Source organism: Oryx dammah, unplaced genomic scaffold (assembly GCF_014754425.2).
Source record: "Oryx dammah isolate SB20612 unplaced genomic scaffold, SCBI_Odam_1.1 HiC_scaffold_23, whole genome shotgun sequence".
NCBI classification, from domain to species: Eukaryota; Metazoa; Chordata; class Mammalia; order Artiodactyla; family Bovidae; genus Oryx; species Oryx dammah.
Genome location: NW_024070207.1, coordinates 21,465,510 through 21,487,330, shown reverse-complemented (window position 1 = coordinate 21,487,330; position 21,821 = coordinate 21,465,510). Strand labels below are relative to the sequence as shown.

The following is a 21,821-nucleotide window of genomic DNA, read 5'->3' as shown; positions in this document are numbered from 1 at the left end:
AGTACATCATGAGAAACGCTGGGCTTCACAAGCTGGAATCAAAATTGCTGGGAGAAATACCAATAACCTCAGATATGCAGATGACACCACCCTTATGGCAGAAAGTGAAGAAGAACTAAAGAGCCTCTTGATGAAAGTGAAAGAGGAGAGTGAAAAAGTTGGCTTAAAGCTCAACATTCAGAAAATGAAGATCATGGCATCTGGTCCCATCACTTCATGGGAAATAGATGGGGAAACAGTGGCTGACTTTATTTTTCTGGGCTCCAAAATCACTGCAGATGGTGATTACAGCCATGAAATTAAAAGACGTTTACTCCTTGGAAGGAAAATTACGACCAACCTAGATAGCATATTAAAAAGCAGAGACATTACTTTGCCAACTAAGGTCCATCTAGTCAAGGCTATGGTTTTTCCAGTGGTCATGTATGGATGTGAGAGTTGGACTGTGAAGAGAGCTGAGTGCCGAAGAATTGATGCTTTTGAACTGTGGTGTTGAGAGTCCCTTGGACTGCAAGGAGATCCAACCAGTCCATTCTAAAGGAGATCAGTCCTGGGTGTTCATTGGAAGGACTGATGCTAAAGCTGGAACTCCAATACTTTGGCCACTTGATGTGAAGAGCTGATTCACTGGAAAAGACCCTGATGCTGGGAAGGATTGAGGGCAGGAGGAGGAGGAGGGGACAACAGAGGATGAGATGGTTGGATGGCATCACCGAGTCAATGGATATGGGTTTGGGTGGACTCCGGGAGTTGGTGATGGACAGGGAGGCCTGGCATGCTGCAGTTCATGGGGTCACAAAGAGTCGGACACAACTGAGCAACTGAACTGAACTGAATAGCATATCTTATGTAGCAATTTTTTGGTTTTACTTTTTCTGTTGACCCATTAACAAGACAACTGCATCACAGTTCTTTGAGTCTCTATGAGGTCTGTCCAGGGCACATAGACAATCTCCTAAAAGCTATAAGCAACCATAGGGGTTTTCCATTTCAGGTGAAGGAAGGCATGTGACTAGCTCTGAAATATTGCAATATTTCTTAGGTGACTAGCTGAAAGGTGAACACTTTTCTTTCATGGAAGAGTGTATACAGCATTAGAGCCATTACATTTAGTGAAGACTTTAGAACTAAGTTATTGAAGTTTTCACATATTTTGTTGTTGCTGTTAAACATTGCAAAGTGGGTATATCTTGGTTATTGAATCTAAAAAATAGACTTTTTACAAATCCTATGTAACTGAGTCAGTACCCCCAGTGCCTACCCACAAATATTTTGAACAAAAAAGAAAAATAATCAGTGAATCCAGAATGCTGTAAAAATACTTGGCAGAGTCAGTGCATCAGTCTTGTGCTTAAATGTATGTTTCTTTTAACTTGAAATATATTCAATCATTGAAAGACATAACTACCATACTTTATGCAAAATTAATATAGGAATATAAACTCTTAATTTGTCAAATTTATCATCACCATTATTTTTCACAGTTTGAACTTGATTAAATGGTAGAAAAATTTATTCTTATATAGAATTGAGACTCAAATCTTCATATTCTCTAGTGGCCACTTCAGGACAACCAAAGATTTTTTAGGCATAAAAGATGTGTTAGTAATTTTATGATTCTGAATTTGGAGCCTGGACTTGAGAAAGGCAAAATCAAGGCTAGTTGTCAGAGAAGACAAGGTGTAAGTCCTAAGTATCTAAAGACAAGAAATATTTATAATCAACACCATAAAACCACACTAGATTTTACCAAGGTTAAAGCTGTATTAGAGAAAAGATAGCAGCAGTACCTCCTATCAGCGAGGAGAGGATGTTTATTCATTACTGAGACTTAGAGGACATTCATGTTTTGTCTGTGTTCAGACAAGATTACCCAGTGGTCTTGTTTTGGTCTCACTTTGTAACCACCTCAGAGGGGCCTTGTCAGATGTTGGCACGTGAATTTCTCCATGCTCACGAGAGAACAGACTGAGCCGTGAATGCTAGGCCAGCTCCCATAGGCCAGGGGCTATTTTCCTCTTTCTCATCGGTGACACAGACTCTGAGAGGACCGTCTTATCTGTATTTTAAGTCTCGGCTGTCAAGCCTTACAAGGAGCTCCTTCCATAAAATCCAGTGAGTTGTAGCAGTTTTGAAATTAAGATTTTGAAACCCAGGAGTTAAATATAGGTCAAATCTGAACCTCAAGAAGCCTGTAGGATTTCGAAAAACCTATCGGGATCCTTTATCTCCCATCAAATTTGCAAGAAATAAATCAGCAGCTAAATCAGCACTTTGCTTTGGGGATTTTGCCAAGTACCATGACCCCAACCCACACACATTGTTTACCCCTGTCCAAATTTACCCTTTTTGACTTTGTGCTCTGGATACAAACTTCCACAGTCACACTTTAACTTAGTGGTAAGTGTTCATATCCCAGATCTGCAACAGTTAAGCTCAAGGAAAAGAACGTGTCTCATTCACCTTATTCAGGCCTTAGACAAAAGCCTGAAATTAAGCCATTGCTCAGTATTGTTTAACTGACCGTTTATGAAAAATATTTTAACAGAAGACTCAAAGTAAAATGTAACTTGGAGAACTTCTCTAGGCATAGGAAGTATGTTGAATAAAAGGTGACAAAAGAGGAAGACTGAAGTCCTAAGTTCTTCCCTGAGGGACATTTCACAAAGTGGACAAAATCTGATAAATTTCTCATGAGTTGCTGCAAGTTCCTTTACCTAGTGTTTAATGGTTTTACTTAAAAACCCTTTACCAATATTATTTGCTTTCCAGTAAATTATTGTCATCCCCATCTTGCTGATCCTTGAAATAAACCTTCCCATGCAGTGTTTCTGGGAAAGTATATGAAGGACAGAGGACCACTTCCCATTAATTTAGCAATGATTTGTTTTTATCTTTAGGAACACTTAACATGAGATCTACCATCTTAACAAATTTTTGCTGATGACATGATTTGTCTATGTAGAAAATCCCAAAGAACTTAGCCAAAAACTCCAAATAAAATGAAATACTTAAGTATAAACTTTAAAAAATGTACAGAATCTGTATACTAAAAAAAATTTAAATGCTAATTAAATAAAGAAGACCTAACTAAATGAAGAGATAAGCTATACTAAATGTCCATTGACAGAGGAATGGATAAAGAAGATATGGTATACATATACAATGGAATACTACTCAGCCATAAAAAATGACCATTTGTAGCAGCATGGATGGACCTAGAGATTATCATACAAGCCAGACAGAGAAAAACAAATATCATATGATATCACTCATATGTGGAATCTAATTTTTTAAAAGATACAAATGAACTTGTTTACAAAATAGAAACAGACTTACAGATATTGAAAACAAACTTATGGTTACCAAAACAGAATCATGGCAGGGAGGGATAAATCAGAAGCTTGGGATGAACACATACACACTACTATATATAAGATAGATAACCAAGAAGGACATACTTGATAGCAAAGGGAACTCTATTCTTCAATATTCTGTGATAACCTATATGAGCAAAGAATATAAAAAGAATGAATATATGTATAACTGAATCACTTTGCTGTACACGTGAAACAAATACAACATTGAAAATTAACTATCCACCAAGAAAAACTTTTTAAAAGATACTTTTGGAATCATCTGGAAAGTTTTAATTTAGACTTTGTATTAGACATATCTATGTTTTATTTTGGAGATATCATGACAATGTTGTTGTAGCATGTGGGAAAATGTTCTTATTCTCAGATTTATGATGAAATATTTAAGAGTAAAATGTCACAATATCTACAACTTACTTTCAAGTGGTTCAGCAAAAAACCACACAGATATAAAACAACTGTGTCAAAATGCTAACAACTGAGGAATATAGGTAAAGAATATATACGTGTTCACTGTAACACAACTTCATTGTAAGTTAAAAAAGTTCTGTTACTTGACTGATTATGGTAATAGTGTATTTTAATCTTAACCTTCTGATATTATAGAAATAGAAATATGTAACATAAAAAGTAAAAACCCCTTGGTATCACACTCCATCTCTCCAAGTATAACTATACAAATATATTTATGGAATTTCTAACACTTTTATCTATCTATCTATCTATGTATATATATACACTATCATTTATTTTTCTAAAATGAGATTAACACAGGGCATCTTTCCTTGTCATTATAGAGCCACAGCCATCTTTTTTTATTTTTTAAACTTTTTATTAGAGAATAGTTGACTTACAATATTGTGTTAGTTTCTGCTGTACAGCAAAGTGTATCAGTTATACATATATCCATTCTTTTTTAGATTCTTTGCCCATACAAGTCAGTACAGAGTATTGAGTAGAGCTCCCTGTGCTATACAGTAGGTTGTCATTAGTTATCTATTTTATATATAGCAGTGTGTAAATGTCAATTTTATATATAGTAGTATGTATATGTCAATCCCCTCCTTTCCTCCGGGAGTTGGTGATGGACAGGGAGGCCTGGCATGCTGCGATTCATGGGGTCACAAAGAGTCGGACATGACTGAGCAACTGAACTGAACTGAACTTCCTTGCAGTAACCAAAAATTTGTTTTCTATATTCATGACTCTACTTCTGGTTTGTAAATATTTGTACCCCGCCTTTTTTTTCAGATTCCACATAAAGAACAGACTTTTGGACTAAGTGGGAGAAGGCGAGAGTGGGATGATTTGAGAGAATAGCATTGAGTGTATATTACCATATGTAAAATAGATGACCAGTGCAAGTTCTATGCATGAAGCAGGACACTCAAAGCCGGTTCTCTGAGCCACAGCCATCTTTTTAATAACTACATAAATATTGTACTGTGTAGATGGACCACATTCATCTCACCAACCCTTTATTGTATTACAAGATGTATCATGGCACACTGCTGTACTGATGGCTGCAGAGTTGAAGGATATGTTAGTTTTTGGTTTCTCTATAATTACCAAATTGCTTTCAACAATCTATAAACTGATCACTCTTCCATCTGTGGTGTCAGAGGGTGCCTGTATGCTCATACCTTCATCAGCATCAAATAATTTATCAATTACATTTCAAAAAAATCAATGGCAGGCAGTTCATAAAATGCAGTTCTATTAAATGCCTATTACTCAGTGAAAGAAAACAATCTCAAAAGGCTATAGTGTATGATTCTGAGATTGTGGAAAAGGCAAAACTATGGAGATCATAAAAAGATCAGTGGTTTCCAAGGGTTAAGGAATACGGAGGGATGGCAAGGCAGAGAATAGAAGATTCTAGGGTAGTGAAAATCCTATATATTATACTATAAAGGTAGACTTATGTCATTACACATTTATAAAAATCCACAGAATATAAAAGGTAAGCTATGGACTTTAGGTGATTATGGATGTGTCTGTGTAGGTTCATCAACTATAACAAATGTACCACTCTGGTGGGGGATGTTGTTAGTGAGGGAGGCTCATGCATGTGTGTGGGCTGGAGGTATATGGAAAATCTTTGTACATTTTACTCAATTTCACTGTGAACCTAAAATTGATCTAAAAATAAAGTCTACTAAAAAAAAGGCAGCTCTGTTGGTTGAAACTACATAATCCTCGTTACTTTTTGAGAATCAGCATTCCCTTTTAATGTCCTTTGTTTAATTATAGGCTTTGAATTGGATATTGATCTCCTTTGCTCATTTTTCTAATGGAACTTTCTCTTTTATAGATTTGTTAGATTTCTTAATATATTAGTGATTTTAGCCCTTTATTTGGAGGAAAGAAGAAATGGTGTGTTCAGGCCAACTGTTTGATGTGAACACTTAAGTAACCAAAAGTGCATTCCTACAGATGGTGGGCTCTGTACAGTGAACCACCCAAGAAACTAGCTCCTGTTTTGAATAAAGGGCAAGATGGAATAAGTCTTTTTATTACTATCTTGCTTCAAAGCACTTCAAGGCATTACTTACAGGGAATTTTTGTACCTGGAAGGAAACAAATGTAGATAAGCATAGGAAATACAAAGTAGGAGACAGGTCATAAGATACAACTGTCCTGTCTTATCAGTTACCCTGGTATATATTTGCAGAGACTCATCTTTTAGCCTTATATTAAGAAAATCCATCATACGGGTACTATAGACTAAATGTTTCAGGCTCCTCCAAAATTCGTATGTTGAAACATAATCTCCAAGTGTGATGGTATTAGGAAGTGGGACATTAAGTTATAAAGGTGAAGTTGTGAGTGGGGTTAGTGTCCTTATTAAAGAGACTCCAGAGCTTCCTTGTCCCTATCACAATGTGAGGTTACAGCTAAAAGACAGCCATCTATGAACTAGGAAGTGTGCTCTCACCACACAGCAAACCTGCAAGTGCCTTGATCTTGGACTTCCAGACTGCCTAAAATAAATAAATTTGGTATTTATAAATCACCTAGTCTATGATACCATGTTACAGCGGCCTGAATGGACTAAGACAATGGGACCAAACTTTTTTTCTTAGTCATCTATATTCTGACTTTGCTTACTCATTTATTGCAAAAGCAGAATTGTCACATTTATCTTTCTTTTATGTTTCTGGGGTTCATATCATATTAATAAAGGTTTTTCTTATTCTTAGGCTATAAATAAGAAGTATTTTATAGTTATCACCATGTAGTTCCTTAAAGGACTGCATTTTATATTACTCATTCACACAAAACGTTAAAATGTTACCATAAACAACAGTTTGTCAACTAGAGATGATCTTGCCCCCACCTTGGAACATTTGGCTAGTTCTGGAGATATATTTGGTCTACACACTGGGGGTATGCTACTGAAATCTAGTGGATAGAGGCCAGGGACACAGCTAAATGCCCTGCAATAATACACAGACAGCTCCCTCCCACCTGCAACAAAGAATTATCTAGCCCAAAATGTCAATAGAGATGAGGCTAAGAAAACCTGTCATAAACCACCTCTCCTCCCTGGTTGTTTGGATCCCCATTGTTTTGACCTTCTGTATATCAGAGAACAGCCTTCCCTGGTGGCTCAGCAGTAAAGAATCACCTGCAATGCAGGAGTTGCAGGTTCTATACCTGTGTCAGAAAGATCCCCTGGAGAAGGGAATGACAACCCACTCCAGTATTCTTGCCTGGAGAATCCCATGGTCAGAGGAGCCTGGCAGGCTACAGTCTGTAGGATCGCAAAGAGTCAGACAAGACGGAAGTGACTTAGCACGCACGCAAACACATATCATGTCATTACTGAACACTGAAAAGATTGAGTGACATGAAAAAGAAAGAAAAAGGGAGAAACTGGATAAGGAAATTTTAGTAAGTTTGAGAAAACCATCTTACCTCATTGATGATTATAACCTTAATCTGTCCATCCGTGTAATTCAGCTCCAAAAGCATAAATTTAACAAACATCATTTTATAAAGTACATCAGAAAATGAGTTAGAATATTGGAGAAAAAAACCTGGCAAACATTATAGGCATACTACGAAGGGACAGAGGCGTGAAGAGACTAATTATGTAAATGCCTTTATTTGAACTAATACATTGCTACCAGATTACATCACTTTTCAGAGTTAGAGTAACATTATGATCTTAAAAACTATAGCAAACAGCTTGACAAAGCAAGAGTACATTAGAGTACATTAAGTCCTACATACATGTTTATTTTTTAGTGACCGCATCTCCTTATCTTAGGTGTAAAATTAGAAATTTTAATATACACTTAGCATACTTGGCCTACCATATCCTTCCTAAATTCTGAGCCCACTCTCTCCTCAAAAGTGTCATATTCAACAGCATTTTAAATCTAAAGAGAGAGTTTGATGGTACGTGTTTTAAAACAAAGAAGCATATATTGAACCAAGTGTTTCAGGACAAAATATGTCAAGTGTTTACAGCTTTAGTGTGGGAGGGAAGATGGAAATTCAAGGTACATTTCCCTCTACCTATAATGTATGTTTTTTACTTACTTGAAGACCCCTTAAAAAAAGTAGCAAAATCAGCAGTCTTATTTAATGTAATCAAAATATTCTTAAATGTACAAAAAAGGATCATGTAGAAAGAATACTGTAAAAAGATACTGATTTTAAGAATAAAAGAATATGAAAAGCTTCTATTACATTCTGCACAGCCAGTTACTTCTGTCAAGTTTCAGTACTAGAAAGATAAGCAAAGGATACTCATATACAAATACCCTCTGACCACAGTTCTTGAATAAGAACTAGCATACTGGATGGAAAGCAAATTATTGTCTAATACCAATAATATTCATATTCAATCATCTAAGCAAGTCCCAGGAGGTGGACATTCTAAGAAAAAAACAGATACATAGAAATAGGTACAGCAATGGGAAACGTCAAGGGCAGCGATCTAGGAGCGAGTAAATAATTTGACTATGGGCACATTTCAGGTGGGCCTGACAAATCCACCTTGACTATGGGAAAGAGGAGTTGTTGTTACTAAAACTCTTTCACCTGAGGACTCCCATGATGAGCTTAGTCTTGTTAAAACTAAAAAGTCCTTTCAATAACCAGAAGTTTCTTAAGCCATGAGCACTTCAGCCAGAAATTGCTGTACTGCTAATCATGCACCTGGGAGCAAGGTTGTTTTTTATTCAAATTGGTTATTTTACACTCTCTTCATACCCCTGCCCATCAAGCATGCAAACACAGTCATGACCATCTTGGGCTTTACTTCCACAAGGTCTTCTGGTAGAGCGTACACCCTGGCTCCAATTCTTCTAGCCATCGACACTGCATACCTAGTTTTTGGAGGAAACAAAAATTGAGGTTCAATTCCCGTTAGTCAAGGGCACAACATGAGGCATCTGTTTCCTCTCATATACTCAACTGTCTGGGATACAAAACTTCTACAGCAAGAGTTCAAATCAGAATGACTTCATTTTTCATTGTTTTCTCTTTTATTTTGTGAGGTCACTCATAAGTGATAACAGATTTTTAAGCTCTACTATTTGGGGCTGATAATATTTATTCACTCCTTTTCTACAATGTAAAATGAGAACAATTTAGGAGCACTGATATGAAAAAATATTTTTCCAGAATATGTGTATGTGTGTATATACACATTCCCAGGTGTTGAAAATATGTATATATACTCAGATGTTGATATTCTCATTGAGCATGTAATAAGATAACATTGGCTATCACGAGATCTTAGAGACACAGTGGAAAACCGTGCCATATGCAAAATACAATTTCATAGATGCAGTGAATACTTCCAAATATTCAAGGGAAAAGACAGAGTCTATCTGGTACATGCCAGAGTGGCTGAAACAAGGAAGGAAAAGGGTAGAGAAAGGAAAGGAGTTAAGAACTGACATGTCCAGCTGAGGAAATTTGCAGGAGCACTCTTCAATTAATATACAAGGTATTTCTAGGTGTTATGTAACAGGAATCTTTAAATATGATCAAGTTTCTGGAAAAATAAGTTTAAAGAGTTCTCTATAAATCTTTATCATCAGATCAGATCAGTCGCTCAGTTGTGTCCGACTCTTTGTGACCCATGAATCACAGCACGCCAGGCCTCCCTGTCCATCACTAGCTCCTGGAGTTCACTCAAACTCATGTCCATTGAGTCAGCGATGCCATCCAGCCATCTCATCCTCTGTCATCCCCTCTCCTCCTGCCCCCAATCCCTCCCAGCATCAGAGTCTTTTCCAATGAGTTAACTCTTCTCATGAGGTGGCCAAAGTACTGGAGTTTCAGCTTTAGCATCATTCCTTCCAAAGAACACCCAAGGCTGATCTCCTTTAGAATGGACTGGTTGGATCTCCTTGCAGTCCAAGGGACTCTCAAGAGTCTTCTCCAACACCACAGTTCAAAAGCATCAATTCTTTGGCACTCAGCTTTCCTCATAGTCCAACTCTCACATCCATACATGAATACTGGAAAAACCATAGCCTTGACTAGACGGACCTTTGTTGGCAAAGTAATGTCTCTGCTTTTGAATATGCTATCTAGGTTGGTCATAACTTTTCTTCCAAGGAGTAAGCGTCTTTTAATTTCATGGCTGCAATCACCATCTGCAGTGATTTTGGAGCCCCCCAAAATAAAGTCTGATACTGTTTCCACTGTTTCCTTGTCTATTTCCCATGAAGTGATGGGACCAGATGCCATGATCTTAGTTTTCTGAAAGTTGAGCTTTAAGCCAACATTTTCACTCTCCACTTTCACCCTCATCAAGAGGCTTTTTAGCTCCTCTTCACTTTCTGCCATAAGGGTGGTGTCATCTGCATATGTGAGGTTATTGATATTTCTCCTGGCAATCTTGATTCCAGCTTGTGCTTCTTCCAGTCCAGCGTTTCTCATGATGCACTCTGCATATAAGTTAAATAAGCAGGGTGACAATATACAGCCTTGACGTACTCCTTTTCCTATTTGGAACCAGTCTGTTGTTCCATGTCCAGTTCTAACTGTTGCTTCCTGACCTGCATACAGGTTTCTCAAGAGGCAGGTCAGGTCGTCTGGTATTCCCATCTCTTTCAGAATTTTCCACAGTTTATTGTGATCCACACAGTCAAAGGCTTTGGCATAGTCAAGAAAGCAGAAATAGATGTTTTTCTGGAACTCTCCTGCTTTTTACATGATCCAGCAGATGTTGCCAATTTGATCTCTGGTTCCTCTGCCTTTTCTAAAACCAGCTTGAACATCTGGAAGTTCATGGTTCACGGTTCACGGTTCACGTACTGCTGAAGCCTGGCTTGGAGAATTTTGAGCATTACTTTAGTAGCATGTGAGATGAGTGCAATTGTGCGGTAGTTTGAGCCTTTCTTTGGGATTGGAATGAAAACTGACCTTTTCCAGTCCTGTAGCCACTGCTGAGTTTTGCAAATTTGCTGGCATATTGAGTGCAGCACTTTCACAGCATCATCTTTCAGGACTTGAAAGAGCTCAACTGGAATTCCATCACCTCCACTAGCTTTGTTCATAGTGATGCTTTCTAAGGACCACTTGACCTCACATATTATGCTGCAAATATTTTTTTTAAGGAGGGAAGAAATGATTTGACACGTATATGATGCCAAAATGAAGTTTTGCAGTAATGCTTCTTATCTATCTCCTGAAGCCCTGTTGGGAGCTGATTTTCAGTGTATACTAGGATAGCTTTCATGACTTGCCCATGAAACCAGATCACAGCCTAGGTCTTTGGAGAAGAAGGGAAGAGGCAGGTGGAAAAGATCTCAATATTGTCAAAATGCAGGAAACTTTCAAGGAATGGTTTCAGCCGAGGGTTTAGCATCCTGCCCACTTAAGGGACCAATATAATAAACTCAACATGCGTAGTAAGGTGGGCTATGCACAGTAAGTTTTTAAAATGTTTAAAAAGAGTGTGACAAAAGAAAACCCTATCAAAGCCATGCTTATCCTTTATCCATTTTCCCCTTGTTTTAAGTTTGCAGCTAAGTTGCTTTAACACATACATTATTTCTATAACCTACAAACCAATGGCTGACTGAGCACCTACCTACTAGGTCAGGTGCAACAATGCTAGGCTCTTAAGTATTTTACTCATTTCAAAATCTCCAAGGTAAGTATTATTGCTCCCATTTTGTGGATGAGGAATCTGAGGCTAGAAGATGTTTCCCCCAGCTGACACCATTCTTAAGTGGCAGAACCTGAATGATAATGCGGATCTGCCTGCCTACAATGCCTATGCCCTTATCAGGATATTAGGTAGCATCCCTTACTTGGCATTATTGTGCTTGTCATCTTCTGTCAGAGTGCCACTCTTAACAAGGTCGTAGTTTATGCAGCCTGGCTGGATGGCGTCAATCAAATCCACAACTGCCAAACTGGAGCTGATTGTCTTATCCTAGAGTAAAAGGACAATACATTTGAGAATTTCCATGTGTACAAATTAATGCATGATCACGTATATAAAGCTGTCAACAACAAAGTCTAGGGAATTAAAAAAGAATCATGTCATTAGCCCCACAACAATCTCACTCACAAAGAAACCAAAGGCTAGCCTTCCAAACTATAGACACTTTCTATGGCAAACATAACATTTAATAGTCAAAAATGAAATTCTTACCTTAAAACTCTGAATGGAGGTTGACTTTCCAGCTTCATTCAATGTTCTGTTCACCCAGCTTACAATGATGTCATCATTAGCTTTCTGACCATCACCAAGATCTTCCAGTACATTGAGGGTATATCTAAATGAATCAGCAGAAGAAACAGGTAACTAATGAGAAGCTACTGTATAGCATAGGGAACTCTACTCAATGCTCTGTGGTGATCTAAATCAGAAGGAAATCTGAAAAAGATGGGATATACTTAAACATATAGCTGATTCACTTTGCTGTATTGCAGAAACAAACATAACACTGTAAAGCAACTAAACACCAATAAAAAATAATTAAAAAAACAGAACAGTTTCTGTTCTAGTTTATTAGAAAAAATACAAATATTAGAAAGAGGCTTTATCTTTCATTTCTTTTCCTTAGCTTTGAGAGATTAAAAAAAAGATTTCATGAAAAGACATTCACACTATATGGAAAAAAAATTTCAAGTAGTAGTGGCAGGAAGATTTTCAGTGCTCTAAAGAGTAAGTCCACCAGTCTACTGCAGCCTCACTTTGTACTAGGCCAACCAATGGTAACAACTTAAAGTAAGCTGTGCTTTGGCTGGTACCCAGTTATAACGAATTGCTTTTCAGCATTACAGTTAAGAGATCTTCTTTCTCAAATGTATACATGTTCATAATTTTTGCTGTTTTTATTCATGAACACTAAATCTGTCACGAACACTAAGTCTGTGTCAGGCATATTATGAAAAAAGGGAAATATTCACAGTTCTGCTGCATCACTTTCAAGAAGGAATTTCCCATTGACCATCCAACATATATTCATTACTTAAGCTCACTTCATAGTCTAAACACAAAAATTTCAAAGGTAGTCATTGATACGTTTCCTTAGAAACAGTAAAGACTAGATCACAGATGTGTATGACAGTGAAGCTTAAGCAGTTAAAATTGTGTACCATACCTTCTCATCAGCTGCCAGACCAAAGCTAAAGTCAGGGTTTGATTTCCATCATTCAGGTCTTGCCCTCCAATGCCAACCAGGGAGAATTTGGCAGGATGCTTCCCTAATTCAACAGCATAGTTGCAGTTTTCTAGCTGCAAACAAACAAAAGCAAATGTTTAAAGATTTTCACTTGTTTAATCTGTATATGCAGGTGCGCACAAAGTAAGACACAGTTTCTGTCCTCAAGAAGCTCAGAGTCAAAGAGTTTCCCAAACAAAAACAAATTGAAAATAAAAACAGTCTGTAACAAATACGCGCAGCAACTTAATTTGCTACCTTTTTCATGTTGGCTCCAAGTTTCGGGTATGGAGGTTTATTCACCTTACTCCAGTCAACTGGAACTTTAATTCGTTCATATAGCTGTAAGATTACCAGGGCATCTTGCAGGTCACTGATGATTTAAAAAGAGTTTGATCAGTGTTTTCTGAGAGCAGGACCTGTTTCCTTAAAAACAAGGACACTACACTGTCAAAAGACACATGCATTTTATTAATCTGTGCTAAAAATAGAGCTAACACCATCCAATTCACTTAAAAGTAGTTACTGAGAGCTTATTGTTTGCAAAGAACTGTTCTAAAAGCTGGGCTCATAGAAGAAAAATCCCAGTCCTTTAGAGTTAGAGAAAGAAAGAGAATAAACAAGTATATGGATAAATGGGTTGCTGCTGCTGCTGCTGCTAAGTCACTTCAGTCGTGTCCGACTCTGTGCGACCCCATAGACAGCAGCCCACCAGGCTCCGCCATCCCTGGGATTCTCCAGGCAAGAACACTGGAGTGGGTTGCCATTTCCTTCTCCAATGCATGAAAGTGAAAAGTGAAAGTGAAGTCGCTCAGTCGTGTCTGACCCTCAGCGACCCCATGGACTACAGCTTTCCAGGCTCCTCTGTCCATGGGATTTTCCAGGCAAGAGTACTGGAGTGGGGTGCCATTGTCTTCTCCATAAATGGGTTAGGGGAATGTATTTAATTGCTATGAAAAACAAAAAGAACAAGGTTAGGAGTTAGGGAGTGGTAAGTGGCGGCGGTTAGAATCTGAATCAGCGGCTTGAATATAGCAAGGGAATAAGGCATTTGATGTGGAAAAGAACATTCCAGGCTGAGAGAACAGTGAGCACAAAGACCTCAAGGAATCATGGATGGTCTACTTAATGTACTTTCTGGTCTCCGTTTCAAAATATAAAGTCTCTGTTCCCTAGGGTGTTAGAAAGATATTTACACATTCTTTCACTTAATGACCATGTAAAGAAATAATCTGGGCTTTTGTGTATTTGGGAAATGATAATGGAAGTCACCACATTTTCCAATAAAGTAATGACTAAAAACTAACATTTAGAAAAGGTTTAGAGCTATAATTATTTATGCAGCATCCATTCATGATGTTCAAAACTTTACAATAGCATTGGAAGGCTTACGCATAGAGATGGTTTACATGGGGATTAACACCAAGAGAGTTCATCCAGTTACGGAAGGTTCTTTCTTCACGAGTTTCTCCTATTAAAAATATTCACAGTGTTTATATAATCATTAAACACCTTGCATATGTGCATATAACATCAACCCACAATTAGATTAGTTTATTTTTTTTCAGATCTAGCGGCTTTCTCAAATATGAATCTCCAAGCAGTCTCTCTGAATACTCTCTCTTGTTTTTTAAATTGGATGACTTTATTTTAAAAGTAAAAATATAACCTTATTATAATCAGCTAAGAGGTATATGAACTTTTTATAATTTCTTCTCCATCTCATCCTTCTCCAGTATCTCCCCAAATCCCCTTACTTCTAAAGTAACTGATATTATCAGTTTAGTTTTTATTAGAAAAATTTGCCATGGTCATACAAACCTCTATACTCACATTAATTTACATCTTCTCTCTACCCATTTAAAAATATTGATTCTAAGTTACATATATGTACTTTTTTTACATGCCTATATTAAAGCAATAAATTATTTGAAACTTCAAAAGCATAAAATTTAAAGATTTTATAGTAATCCTAGTATATATGCAATGAGCTGCTAACTGAGAGTTCAAAGTATTAGTTGCTAAGTTGTGTCCTGCTCTTTGCGACCCCATGGACTGTAGCCTGCCAGACTCCTCTGTCCATGGATTTCTCAGGCAAGAATACTGGGGTGGGTAGCCATTCCCTTCTCCAGGGTATCTTCCCAACCCAGGGATTGAACCCAGGTCTCCTGCACTGCAGGCAGATTCTTTACCATCTGATTTCATAATAATGCTAGTGGATATGTAATGAGCTACTAATTACATTTGTTAATTTTCAAGTACTATACTTCATGAATATATAATCTGGCAAAGGTATACTCTGCTTTTCCCAAATTAAATGAATATTTACATGCATTATTATTATTTTTTGAGTAGGTTAAAGGTGAAAGGAACTGAGAGCAGTTTCAGTTAGTCTGACTATGGAAGAATGAAACAAATACTGCAGATTTATATAGGTCAAATTTTATACACATGTGCATTTTTTTGGAGGGAGGTTTAAAAATAAGTGACCTAAATATAAAATATTAAAATAAAACATTGGTTTACTAAGTGGCCTTATACTAAGTGATCCTAGGCTAGCTTACTTTAAAAGTTCCCACACTTCCTTGTTGGTACAATGGATAAAAGTCCTCCTGCCAAAGCAAGGGACACAGGTTCGACCCCTGGTCTGGGAAGATCCCATATGCTGTGGGGCAATGAAGCCCAACTACTGAACCTACACTCCTCAACAAGAGAAACCACCCCAATGAGAAGGCTGAGCACCACAACAAAGAGTAGCCCTTGGGTGCAGCAACTAGAGAAAGCTGGCATGCAGCAACAAAGACTCAGAGCAGCCAAAAATAAGTAAATTAAAATAAAAGTTCCCTTGTTATCATCCCTTTCTATCAGGTGTCACTTACTTCTCAGCCCTTGGGACTACTTCTAGTAGACAGCTGCTAAATGGATAAGGCAAGTTATTAAATCAAGATTATTAAATCATCGTGGCCTATGTATTTCCACTGTGTAGCCCCAAACATAATTTAAGAAACCTTCAGTTACCTTCTAATAGGGTCCAATCAATATCTTGGTTCTCTGGCTTAGTGAGTGCTGGGTATTTATTAAACAGGTTAGCCACAAAGGCTAAGTTCAGTTTAGGGTTCCCACTGACGACATCAGCTGGGGTAACAAACTGTCTGCAACCTAATTTGTCTGCTTGCTGAAGCATACTCTCAGCTCTCTTCAAATCATCTGTTTCCTGTTGAAGTAAAATAAGAAAACCTTTTTTTTAAAAGGTCATACTAAAAATATAGAAACTTTGCCCTACAATGATAGGCTGGGTATACAATTCTATTTTCTCTTAGCCAACACATGGTACTTATGTTACTGTTTTGAATACAAAAAAAAAAAGTTGGCTGTGCTGAATATGCAGTACCTTGAGAATACCCTAGATGGCACCAGATCATGTATCTAAGGACAGAATAGATTTCACTCAACTGAGATTACTTCTTTCATGCCAAAATTCATTAAGAAAAAAGTGAAATCTGTTCAGATTTTAAATTTAAGCCCTAAAGAGGGCGTAAGGCTGAAAAAGATGAAGGAATTATGGGGAAATTTTTAAAAAAAATAATAATCAAGGATACCAGGCTCCAATAATTTTGAGGTTTAAATTGCATATTTCAAATTATCATCTTTCTCTTAAACTATTTTTTGTTTTTACTTTTCCATCCAAGAAGCAAAGTTGTCTATTTCAGTGTAAAATACTTACTTTCAACTAATTCCTAGGACTCCTAACTTCTTCGTTTTGTCTTCTCCCCACCCCAACTTCTTTCCTTTTGGAAAGATGCATGCTGATTTCTTGACTAACATACAGTTTGGTGAGGATTATAAATTATAGATCTGATAATTTCAGACCAAATAAAAATAGTTTCCCAAGTGCTCACCATTCCCACCTCCCAACAATAAAAGTCAAAAACCTGAAGCTGCAGGAGGAACAATTGCTTTTGGATTATTCGTTTCTAGTGACCTGCCCCCTCCAGACTTCTCTAGGCAGCTACTATAGACATGTCCACCCCAGTATGCCCCAGGGTAAATGTAGCTCTTCTGGAAAACAGTGTCAGGTAAGAAAGGATTTTTATAATAAGGGGGAAATAACAGATAAAGGAAATTTAGGAAATGTTACTTATAAACCAACATAGTTCAGATTCTATAATTTGAGAGTCTTAACTCTCTGTCTTTAATGGGTGATGCTATCTTTACTTTTTTCATCTCCAGTGAGGTGCCTCGATCATCTAGGTCTCCACAAGAATGGGTATTTACTGTGTTACCCTTCACTGTTATCTTTGCAGAGCAATCAGTAACCACCAGCAGATAGGCAATTGACTGGGATTCAGCCTTTGGGATTCTCCATGAGCCTAGTGAGTTCATCTCATAGAGCCTATTCTATTTCTTTCAGTCTGTCACTTGTTACTTTAATGCTTCTGGTTCATGCTTTTTACTATCTTTATTTTTAAATCCCGTATTTTTTAAATCATCTTGGCATTCTTAAACAAAAAGCACTGATAATATTGGAGTAGAAGGAAACACTGAAATAGCAACAATTTTAAAAAATTAGATACAGAATAATGAAACAAAAAATAATCAAATGAAAAAATATATATGCCCAAAACAACTTCAGCCCATACCTCACATCATATTCAAAATTAACCTTCAATACACACACACATGTAAATGTATGAACTCAAAACTATAAATATAAAGCTAAATATAAAACCCCAACTATAAAACCTCTAAGAGGAGACATAAGAAGAAATGTCTGTGACCTTGTGTTAGGCTAAAATTTCTTAGATACAACATCAAAAGCATGATTTGTCAAAGAAAAAAAATGACTAAATCTGACTTTGTCCAAATTAAACAATGTCTGTTCTTGGAAAAACACTGGGACTAAATGTCTGCAAATCATATATCTAATCAAGGACTTATATCCAAAATATATAAAACACTCAAAACTTGATAAGAAAGCAAACAATGCAATTAAAATGGGTAAAGTGTTTAAACAAAGATGTATAGACAGCAAACAACTACATGAAAAGATGTTCAACATCATTTGTCATTAGGGAAATGCAAATTACAATCACAGTGAGACACCTCTACCACTGTTAAAATTCTTAATGTTTAAACTAACCACATTAAAGTGTCAGTGAACATGTGGATGAACTGGAACCTTCATATGCTACTGGTAGCAATGTGCAATGGTACAGCCATTTTGGAAAACAACTTGGCAGCTGCTTAGAAAAGTTAAATGCACATATACCATTACCCAGCCATTCCACTCTTAGGTATTTACCAAAGATAAATGAATGCCTTAACTCACACAAAGACTTGTATATGAATGTTCAGAGCAGCTATATTTGTAATAGCCCCAAACTGGAAACAATCCAAATGTTCATCATAGTGAATGGATAACAAATTATAGCATATCCATCCACTGGACTTTTATTCAGCAATAAAAAAGGAATGAATTTCTGATTTATGTAACAACACAGATGAATCTCAAAATAATAATGCTGAAAGCAGCTTGATTTAAAAAAAGAGCATCTGTTATATGATTCCATAAAATTCTCAAAAATTCAAACTAAATTGAAAGAAAGCAAATCAGTGGTTGCCTAGGATGGAAGAGTATGGGGGCAGAGAGGGATCACAAAGGATCATGAGGAAACTGGATGTTATGATGGAGATATATATCCCTAAAGAAGGTATAAGACTGAGAAAGATAAAGGACACTGAAAAACAAGGGAAAAGCATGATAAAAGACTCAACAGTAAAATGAGTGTGTGGACAGAGCAGTAGGAAATTGCCCTGGCTAGAAGAGATGGAGCAAGATGGTGTAGCAGGCCTTCACATGCTCAGCAGAACATTTCAGACTGAACTCTTGAGTCTATGGGGAATCCTTAAAGGATTCTGAGGAGGATAGAGACAATGAAGGGAGTGCTTTAAGATCAACCAGGAAGAAGTGACTGGAGAAGAGGTGTATCATAATCATAATCAATACACTGGTGTTATCTACCGAGGCATAAGATCACCTGACTAGCCATCCCAGAGAGCTTCCTTCATGCACAGGAGGGCCCCTCATTTGTGCCAAGAGTGACCTGAACTGAAGAATTTCACATTTAAAAACAGACAGAAATATAAGTACTACAAGTCAGTGACAAATTCAGTTCTGGTAAGGGCAGCATAAAAGGTTTAGCAAGTGTAATCCACTCAATCTGAAGTGGATATGAAATATGCTAGAAATGTGCATTTTTTAAAAATCAGTAGAATCCATTCCATATCTAATGAGTACAAAGAACAACAGGATCCTAGAAAGTTGAGACTCAATAGTCTAGGCCGACTTGTTACTTCATGTATGAACAAAGGAATTTGTCCAAGGTCATTGAGCAAATAAGTGACATAACAAGGGAACATCGTCCGTGACAGTAATTCACCAAACTGGATTTCAGGGATCAGGAGTTTGTAAACATATTCACATTACTCTCAATATAAGAATATTACAGATGCATATATGAATATGTTTTCATTAAATTTATCATTGTGATTATAATCCAAAAACTCAGAAAAGGTTAGCCTCTAGTGCTTATTTCCCCACATTTACTCTGAATATTTTATGCCATCCATAAAAACCAACACCATCATAACCACAGAACTCATTAATAAACTATTAACATAAATCAAAGCTGGTCTTTCTGTCTACAAATTATATCTACAGTAATAAAATTTAAGATAATACTTAAAACTGCCAACATCATAACATGCAATTATAAGCATTCTTGTTATTTATAAGAAATTGACAATTTTGTAAGCTTGTAGAATTCACAAGAACACCTATACTTACATTGAAACCTGACATGTTAATATCTATCCGTGGTTCACCTTCCTTTTGTCCTTTTGGTGCAATTTGATTGAGAAGATGAAAATAGGCTTTGGAATCCTAAAAATGAATTGCAAATATCAGTGAGATCACATTTACAAAGAATGAATGTATCCTATTGTCCCATGTGTGGAAGGATATTTGAATTGGATTTTGTAAGAATGCGACACAAATCTCTATCTTCTAATTTAACAGTTCCTTTTCCCAGAAAAGTCCACCTATCTGGCCTTATGTCTGCCTTGAATATGGATGAACTGGATTTTGTCAAGACTTTACAATTTATTGAAATCATCAATACAATAATGCTAGAAAACATATAACTAGTTCTGTACCTTCACTGAGTTACTGAAGTCAATAAGCTTGACAGATAAAACAAGCACGAGAAACAAGTAGGATAAGAGAAATCCAGGAAGCATAGGGAAAGAGAAAATAAACAGGTTATATCATGACAAAGCATAATATGTATATATCATAACCTATGGAGAAGAGATTGGTTAACAATGCATTAAATTATAAATTGAAATGACAAAAATTTTGAAATGAGTTCTACTTGAGGTGGTAAAATAACAGTAAACCCTTAATCATCTGAATATATTTACCCAAATGAGCTTCTCTTTAAGCCCTTGACCTCTTTCAACACTTGAACACTTTTACTTGGAATCCCAATACCTAAAACAAAAATGGCATTGCTCATACGGGATGTGGGCTGGGTGAATTCAGGCTATGTGGATGCTACACAGAACAAAACCTGAAAACCACTGTATTACTGTAAACATTTAATGAGGGTCTTCAACACACATGTCAAGTACAATTCTGCCTCTCTGGAATACCAGAGGACAGGAACTGGAGTGAAGTTTCTTTATCATGTTGAGGCAGGACATACAGGGGCCCCAGGCTGAACAGTTTCTCCCCTGTGGACAGAAACTCCATAATATTAATAGCAGAAACTCCATAAAAGCTGGATGATGGAGCAGGCTGGGCCCTGCCCAGATAAGAGATAGAAGAGGTAGCATCACGGTGATTTTGGGTATTCTCAGTCCACAGTGCCTTGAAGCAGGGCTTTGGTTTCCAGCCAGAAATTGAGGAGACCTCCCTTTTGACCTCCATTGAGCCTTTCTGTGCCTGTGTAGTCAGGAAGGTCTCCTTGACTTCAGGAATGAGGAATACATGTTCTTTTATCTCTTATCTGGGCAAGGCCCAGCCTCCTCCATCATCCAGCTTTTACGGAGCTTCTGCTATTATAGAATTTCTGTCCACATGGGGAGAAACTCTTCAGCCTGGACCCATGTATCTCCTGTCTCAAGCTCATAGTAAGTGATGTCAACCTACCCATAGGCCTCTTCACTAGAATCCATCTTGGCTAAGAGATATACATGCACACATAGGAGGATCCTGAGATAAACCAAATACGGACTCGGAACCAGACAAAGCAAGATGACTGGCCAAAGGAAACCCAGAAGAGATGCTCCATGAAAGTGATTTAAACCACCATGAGGGTGCAACTGTCTCTCTGAGCCCACCCATGTGTCTATTCACATATACATTTTCCTGCTAATAAACACTTGTTTTACTCATCTTGTCAATCTCTATGTAGAAATTCATTTCTACACAGCTGATGGGCCAGGGCCTTGGTCCCACTCATCCCTGGTGGTCTAGTGGATAGGATCCAGTTCTCTCACTGCTGTAGCCTGACCTCAGTCTCTGGCTGGGAACAGAATCCCTGCTTCAAGCTGTTATAGGCCAAGGCCACCTGAGATCAATGTTATATCCAAAGATCACCTTCCCAGCTTTGGAAGTTTTCTATTACTGTGCCTTGACAGTCCAAACAGATTATAAAGGAATGTTTCTCATGGTAACTCCTATGGATTGTGTACATCCCAATCCCCCAGGGAAGTTGCTTAATATGGAGAT

The 21,821-nt window shown here is 37.3% G+C and overlaps 1 protein-coding gene across 3 annotated transcripts in view; it reads right to left on the bottom strand.

The window, feature by feature from the left end:
* Positions 1 to 7,467: 7,467 nt before the first annotated feature.
* Positions 7,468 to 21,821, bottom strand: part of PLS3 (plastin 3) — a 100,663-nt gene continuing 86,309 nt past the window's right edge. For all 3 annotated transcript variants that reach the window (XM_040265120.1, XM_040265121.1, XM_040265122.1), the window contains 8 exons: positions 19,875 to 19,970; positions 16,046 to 16,241; positions 14,420 to 14,498; positions 13,286 to 13,400; positions 12,968 to 13,101; positions 12,013 to 12,136; positions 11,666 to 11,790; positions 7,468 to 8,719 (listed from right to left, as the gene is read on the bottom strand). In XM_040265120.1, coding sequence (XP_040121054.1) covers positions 8,587 to 8,719; positions 11,666 to 11,790; positions 12,013 to 12,136; positions 12,968 to 13,101; positions 13,286 to 13,400; positions 14,420 to 14,498; positions 16,046 to 16,241; positions 19,875 to 19,970 — 1,002 coding nt within the window. In that variant the 3' untranslated portion in view covers positions 7,468 to 8,586. The remainder of the gene's footprint in view (positions 8,720 to 11,665; positions 11,791 to 12,012; positions 12,137 to 12,967; positions 13,102 to 13,285; positions 13,401 to 14,419; positions 14,499 to 16,045; positions 16,242 to 19,874; positions 19,971 to 21,821) is intronic.